The 7895-nt window shown below is 41.2% G+C and overlaps 1 protein-coding gene across 3 annotated transcripts in view; it reads right to left on the bottom strand.

Annotated features, from left to right (window-relative positions):
• The window catches only part of abcc3 (ATP-binding cassette, sub-family C (CFTR/MRP), member 3), a 54590-nt gene extending 50916 nt beyond the window's left edge, over window positions 1-3674 (bottom strand). For 2 of the 3 annotated variants that reach the window (XM_005721899.1, XM_005721900.1), the window contains exon 1: window positions 3330-3672. In XM_005721899.1, the coding sequence (XP_005721956.1) occupies window positions 3330-3365 (36 nt within the window). In that variant the 5' untranslated portion in view covers window positions 3366-3672. Of the gene's footprint in view, window positions 1-3329 lie in introns of all 3 variants that reach the window. The other variant, XM_013913404.1, reaches the window with a different exon arrangement.
• Window positions 3675-7895: the final 4221 nt, after the last annotated feature.

A 7895-nucleotide genomic window follows, 5' to 3' on the forward strand; every position in this document is an offset into this window, starting at 1 on the left:
CACAAATGTTAAATACAGGGGCGGCTTGTCTATAAACTGTTATATGCTTTATGATAGAAGTAAACAGGTCAGAAACAAACATCAAAGCCAGCTGTTTTACCATTCAAATCTTGCCAGTGTGAGGTTTCAGAGCAAAAGATTCCCCCGCATAGTACTTCAAAACTCCCTTTTATAAATGCTGTGTACACGCTCATTCACACAAAGGCTAATTCATAAATCACCCGACAAGGAAATGAGCAGTGCAAACGCTGATTTTACTACAGCCATGTTTGAGCAATCATTTAAAGGGGAAAGGTGCACACTACACCTTTTGCAAACAGTGAGGGAACAAATAAAGCTCTCTCCCATGTGCTAAGGGGCATACACTCAGGAAATTAAAGGGACAACTAGTGACCATGGACGACAATGACGTTCGATGACTTGGAGTGACGATAGGCAAAATAACCTTTAGTAATAACTGGTGAACTGTTACCAACTTTAAAGTGAATGATTGAAATGACCATCGCTGGAATGGAAGGATCACACATGGTGACAAATTATAAGGCTGCCTACAGAAGCACATCTACAAGCGAATCGCTTTATATGTGAACGGGGGCTTTAGTAGTTAACCTGACTTGCACTGTGCAAGGGGATTACAACTGCCGTCGGTCTGTTTAAAGCAGACAGCAGCAAATAGGATAGGCAAATAGGCCTCAAGAGCGAGCCGGCACTTAATGTGAGATCCAACCAGATGCAGGTCAGCTGAGTAATATCACGAAGCAATCAGGTGCTAAACGCTGAGAATGGCCGTTTCAAGCCAAAATGTGATATTTGATGTTCACTTGGAGCTCATTGTGTGAGATTCAAAAATTTTGGATTTTATTCTTTTTAAAATTAGTTTTCATTATCTTTGGTCTGTGGTCATCTTTGGCTTTCTCTAGCTTCCTTTGTGTGTATATCGCATCTAGTGTAACTACACCTGACTTGAGCCACCAGTCCAGCACCTGCTGGTTAAAAAGCTTCTTCGTTTTGTGCCGTTTAGCAGTTGCTGGCACACATCCATACTAAACAGCCAGACAACCCCGCCAAAAGCGAACAAACAAAAAGAATCCTTTTATCTGAACGGGTCAGATCGATGTTTATATGCGCAACTGTTGGTCATCAATACACAATTTGTGGCTAAACCATGAAATTAAAGCCTTAAGAAGCTATTCGTTTAATGCTTTACAATATGGCTGCAAAATATTCAAATTAAAACAGCACATTGTAAATGGTCTTTCAACCACAGGAAGCCAGGCAGGCTATAACTAAGAAGAACATGTGGACAAAAAGCATCCAGGCAAATCTAGTGTTACTGAGCGTGGCTGTCGGTTACCTTGCAATGTGGTCATTTTGGAATCTGCATTCTGCAATGAAGTGACCATTGTAACCTCCATGAGAGCAGCATATTACCGTCACCCACCCTGGGAAATACTCATTTGCCGCAATGTCACTTCTTTAAAACAGACTTCCCCAAACAGAGACAGTCATAGTAGTCAAAGCTAAATGATGACACTCTGTAGGCGGTGTTTGCATTCTCACAGAGGTGGGAAGTAACAAAGTACAAATACTAATAATCAGATTTTCAAAACAAGACTCAATACTTTTGGTTTAATTTGAGGGGAGTTATTTTGTCATGTGACTGCAGGCCTTCAAACATTAAACCGATTTAAGCCTGAACCGTAACACATGAAAGGCAATCCTGTTCATGTGTTGATCACCAAGGGATGTGGCATAAAAAACTGTGCCATAGTCAGAGGTTAAAGTGAGCCAGTGTTTCTATTTATCTTTTTGGCACAACACTGGAACAAACTGTGCGTGGAAATACTCTTTTCTACAGGATAAACAGGTTAGTTTGCTGTACTGTGATGGATCAGTGCGTGACTGGTGTGCAGCAGCTGTGGTTCCATGATCAGAGTTAGGTTACATCAAGTGTAGCAGAGGAGAATCTGAAGTTAAGCTGATGATGCTGAGAATTATTGGGTATAAAGACATTATAAACAGTGTACTGTCAGTGTAGACGATGGAAATCAACCAGCACAGCTCATGAAACATCTGCTTAATTCAAGTGTGTAAACCCACAGCTGATCACAGCCTGTACACTAAGAAAATCTACCGGAGCTCTCAATAGAAATTATTGAGAGTTGTGATTCCTTTCCTCACACTGAGCCACTACAACAGATTTATTGGGTTCTCCACCTGCTGAAACTGCTTTAACCTCTTCTCTACGCATTTTCCTGTTAAGAGGCAAAGTCCCCCCTTCAATGTAGGCAACATAAAAAAACGCCACTTTTTTTATAACATTTCCTTCTTTTTCTCTGTTCGTGTTACACTTACTGATTCAAACTGAGTGTATTTATTAGAATTAAAATTCAGGCAACTTTTTTTCCAGGCAACTATTAATATAACACAAGGTTCAATTATCTTTGTGTACAAATAGTTGGAAAAAATATTCTTTAAGGAGCTACTTTTATTTTCTTATTTTGTGTACATTTCAGAACTTGTATTTTTTCACTTTTACTTGAGTAAAGAAGATGAATCATTATTTATACTGTTACTGGAGTATTTTTGTTAACAGTACAGACATTCTGTACTTCTACTTAAGTACAGAATGTCTGCACTTCTGCCCGCTCCGCATTCCTAACATTAAAGCGGGGGAAATGAAACTCTGAACCGTGTTTACATTAGGAGCTGCAATCATGTTTTATAGCATTAAACCTGCAAGTATAAGACAAACGACGCACTACACCGAGCGTGACCTCAGTTTCCTCAGTGTCGCATCATCAACAGCAGAAGGGGAAAAAACAGTCACCAAAATATTCCCAGTGGGAAAATGATTAGTGCTGATGCTTAACTGTGAGTTTATCCCTCCTTTATTCCCAGTGAGGCTAATGTAGCAAGCTATTTAGTAGCTCTTGCCCATTCGATCATCTTGCTACTGTTTAAGGACTGTTAGAGAAGTTTAAAGACCCCGACATGTCTAAGGAGTGCCGCAAGAGCCATTAAACAGAAGTTGACAGGTACTTATCCAATGTATGAGGTGTTCTTTTGCACGAGTGACCGACTTCTCTAAACCGAAAACACGCAGTTCGCCGTGTCATTAACTGTGAGCTTATTAAACCGGTAAATGCTATTAGGTGGGAAAAAGCTTATTTATAGACAGCTGCGACGGAAAGAAAACAAGAGCAGCCGGTGACATAACACTGTTCAAAACCACCTGGTAGTGAACGAAATATACACCGGGGTAGTGGAGTATTCTGCAGTATACCCCGATGTTCATGACAAACCACCGAGCGCAGAAGGGTACTCACCCAGAACGGAAGCTTTGGTCCGCACAACCGCTCCATCTCGGTCACAGCGGGAGGCAGGGAACCACCGGAGAGCTCTGCGTGCACCTTCTACAGGTCGAGCTCTTTGTAGCCAAACGACCTGCTTTCCTGTTCCTTCTCGTAACTGGACGCTCTCTAACCGTCACATGCCACACATACGAGTGCACTGTAGCGGAGTTGGTTCGGGTGTCTGTATCGCGCTCCCCTCTCTCTTCACGGCGTGGACCGACTCGCGCAGTTACTGCTCCGGTACTTCCGCACTGCCACGAGAGAAGTCATCCAGAGTCAGCTCGAGAAGTAGTTCGCGGGAGGATTTAGTGACAGTAAAAGGTTGTACATATTGCGGAGCTCCACCCCTTTTGCTGCTCCCTGTCTCACTTTTACCGTGCACAGTCAACATGACTCGACAGTATTGAATAATGCTTAGCTTCCGAGTCAGATCATTAGGGTTTACACGCGATAACAGTTTGTAGTTATGGTTTGTTTTTTTGTTTTTTTTAAAAAAAGGTTTTGACTTAGATTTTTTGTGGCCAGGATAAGAGGGCTTGGGTTGCTCACATTATCTTCACTGAGATCATATTGTGAAGTGCTCCAGACTGGTCCCGCATTCATTCTGCAGCATGACAACCACTAGAAAACATGCAGCAAGAGTCATAAAAATCTTATCCTGCAACAGATGGTATGGCCCACACAGAGCTCTGATGTCAACATCAGGCTATTAGATGAAGAGAGTGAAGACAACCTAAATCCACACAAAGCAAGCTCTCCGAGATGTTTAAAAAAATATTTAAGTCCTTTTATGTGAAATTGATGAATGGTAAATAAACACTTGTTTTTAAAAGCAGCCTCAAGTAATGGTGTATTTCAGAAAACGGATGTGTGCTGGAGGGCACAGCTCTGTGACGGTGATGCTTGGTTACATATGGACACATGCACTTAAAGAGAACATACAGTAGGACCAGACCTAACAAATATATCTTCAAACCTGTATGACTGGAAAGGTATTTAAATAAAAGTCCTTAAATCTTCCTTCCACCTCGTAAACCTGTTACACTTCCTCTTGGACTGGTTCAACATGCTTAAAAGGTTATTATAAGATACATTTTCCTGTCCTACAGATAAACTCTGTTTGAGGTATTGTGACCTTAAGCTCATGTATGGGCCAAGTCAAATCAGTGAGTCCTAGTATTCTGTCATTCTCACATTTCTTCTGATCTCCAACCAGATATGGCACATGGCAGCACTTTCCTAAGCCTGGTTCTGTTGAAGGCCTTCTTGCTAAAAGGATGTTCTTCCTGTTGTCGTTCCTCCTATAAAACAACTGAAATTAAATGAACTGAAAGGTAGACAATCTCGAAAAGTGTTTCAGCTTTATGTATGTCTATGTATGGCCCTGTGATGGAGTATGCAGCTATTGGCAAACATGTCAAGCTCTGTATAAACCACCTGAGACATAATGTCTTCAAATGTTCTCTTATAAAACTCGTTTGAAGCGTGATTGCTTCATTGTCCAACTCCACAGATGCTTCCTGAGGATTTAGAACAAGCTGCAAAGCACTGATTACACACACACAAAAAAGGCCAGAGAAATGGTTCATGATCTGAAGCATACCACATTATTTATCAGTTTGTCCGTCTGATTGCGTTAATGCATGTACTGTATATCAAGAGTGGTTCAGCATCAGTTAAATTATGTGCACAGTGCATACTTGGACCTAACAGTCTGATACAGCTTTGGCTGAATTGGGTATCCCTGAATCATCCCTTAGTTATGCAACTATAGGCTCACACTGCTGTGGGTGCTCCTGTGGTACTCTGATGTGGTTTCAGTACCACTGCCATGTGGTTTCTGTATCAGTACAGAATGTTACATTTCTGCCTTCTCTCTCTTTGCTCTTGCTTTCTTCTTTTCTCTTTCCCCTCACTCCCCAAACAGTCATAGCAGATGAATGCCCATCCCCGAGCCTGGTTCTGCCTGACATTTATTCCTGTAAAAAGGGAGTTTTTCCTTCTTATCCTAACAAAGTGCTTGCTCATAAGGGGCCAACTGATTGGTGGAATTTTCTCAAGTATACTCTTTACCTTAAAGTACGTAGCGGCTTGAAGCAACTGCTGGTGTGATTCAGCGTTAGCTACACAAAAATGAATTGAACGTCCCTTCTGTGCAGTTACACTCTGCTCATTTGCGGATTTCTGCATTCTGAGCCAAATCAAAGAAAGGAAAGTGAAAGTCAAAATACTTTTACTGAATATTGCAGTTATTATCTTATTTACAGGAATCAAAGCTTTAACAAATACATTCCAAATAAGTGCCCAAAAAGCAGGCTCCTTGCAGAAGTACAGCTACTGAGCATGCCTGAATATTTCCTCTGCTGCTCAGTGTTGCTGTGTGTGAACAATCAGAGCCTAGATTTTGCTTCAGAATATCCACTCCACGCCAACATTTGGTTCGCCACATAAAAATAGATGCACCTCTGTGCCTTAAGAATTAACCTCAGAATCAAACACTGCTAGTGTATCTACTCTGGTCAAAAAAACACGCTTCATACTAACGTCCACATTTCAGTTTATTTTCCTCTCACAATGCTGAAGCATCGTGAAAAACAGAGAGAAATAAAATCATTTCAATTTTACATATGACATCCATCTCAGAAACGTGTTCCCTTTAACAGAGTACGTAAGTGCTTAGCAAAGTTAATGCGCATAATTCTACTGTTGAAGTCTGCCGTGTTATCGTTCTGTCTCTCCCGCTCACAACTTCCGGTTCCTGTGACTCACGGAGGCGGGGACTGTTCGACAACAATTTTATCAGAAAAAATTTATTTAAAGAAATGCATCCATAAACTTGTAAATTATCTTGTGGTGTTTCACTATAATTGTACACAAATATAAAATAAACAAAAAGAAAATAAACAGAAATCAAAATGACGATTTCACATACCAGCTTCTGGTGTTGTCATGGCAACCCACTCAACGGCATTTCAGCGTGGCTAGGTGGCTTTTATTGCCTCTGAATATTTATGAAAGCTACCTATGGCTGAAAGGTTTTTTTAAACAGTGTTCATTACTCCCAACTGTCTTTACAACAAGAGTTTTTTCTTACACTGTAAAAAAAAAAGTAAAGAAAGGTCAAAACAACAAAACAAAATACTGCAGCATGAAAATGTTCCACAATGATGGAAAAAGTCACACGAGTCTGTTGTTTAAAATTTGTAGTGTTTGGTCATGCTGAGATACTGAGCTGTGAAGTTCTCTGTTAAAACCACCAGCATACATCAATTCCTGTCACCTGTCAATCTGTTGAACACACCCAGGAGTATATGTAACTCCACACTGTAATTAATTAAAAAATTTTAATTTAAAATTTTTGCAACTTTTATTGAAAAACAACTAGCTGTCAATCCATCCACCCTTTTTGTCCACCAAATTATCCTTAATTGTCTCAGCCCTTTGGATCCCGTGTTTAAATGTGCACACCACATCAGATGTTCCACGAACCAACACAGCCAACTTCAGTTTAGTTTTTTTCCACTCAGTAATATATGAATTCTGCTAGTGGCACCTCTGATTAAGCTGTGTAAGCTAATGTTTTTGTCAAAACTGATTAAAATACCAGAGTCATGCAGTGCATTTCCAGCAGGTCAGTTCTGGTCAAATTATAGACGTCAGAGTCAACATAAGCACAGAGCTCTGCTTTATTTTGGCTCATAACACAGAAGATGTGTTGTTTTCTGTTTTGGAGATAGTGAAAGAAAGGGAGATTTGTGTGTAGTAAAGGCATTTTTAATTGTTCTGCAAACAGCAGCACTGACTTAACTACTGTTAGGTAAGTTTGTGGTCAGAGGGCCCGGTGGCGCCTGTGTCCGGCAGCCTCGCCTCTGTCAGTGCGCCCCAGGGCAGTTGTGGCTACAATGTAGCTTGCTATCGCCAGTGTGTGAATGTGTGTGTGAATGGGTGGATGACTGAATGTAGTGTAAAGCGCTTTGGGGTCCTATGGACTAGAAAAGCGCTATACAAATGCAGGCCATTTACCATTTACCATTTGTGAGGTATGGGCTGTAAAGCTTTCTTAAGTCTCCTGCTTGCAGGTGTCACTCCTCCTTCTCCAGCCGGGGATCTGATTACTAGATCTTAAGCCCTTCTGTTCTCTTCCTATGTACTGAGAAAGCCTGACCTTGGCCTACTGGCGGATTCTTTCCTGCTCACGATAAGATGGATAGCCTATCCAGTGAAGTGCAAGTAAACGAGTCCACACGAACCTGTATGGTGTGAACTTGCAGTGACATGCGGGGGAAGCCCTGCGTAGTGTTTACACTACAGGAGCTGTTACAAGATTCAGGTATCAGAAGCGTCATGTTATCCAAAAGGGCCTATACAGAACAGCTCCGCCCATTTATCTTTCCACGCAAACCACGAGGGAGTGCTCTTCAGCTCACCAGCAGGTGTTTGATGTGTTTTTGTTTAAAGTGAATTAATGAGTTAGAGAAAAGTGGCCTTTGTGAATTGAACAAAAGAAGCAAACGTGAATTAAATAACTGCTATACAGGG

The sequence above is a fragment of the Pundamilia nyererei genome, unplaced genomic scaffold, assembly GCF_000239375.1.
Source record: "Pundamilia nyererei isolate P.nyererei 1_Seehausen unplaced genomic scaffold, PunNye1.0 scaffold00005, whole genome shotgun sequence".
Lineage (NCBI taxonomy): Eukaryota > Metazoa > Chordata > Actinopteri > Cichliformes > Cichlidae > Pundamilia > Pundamilia nyererei.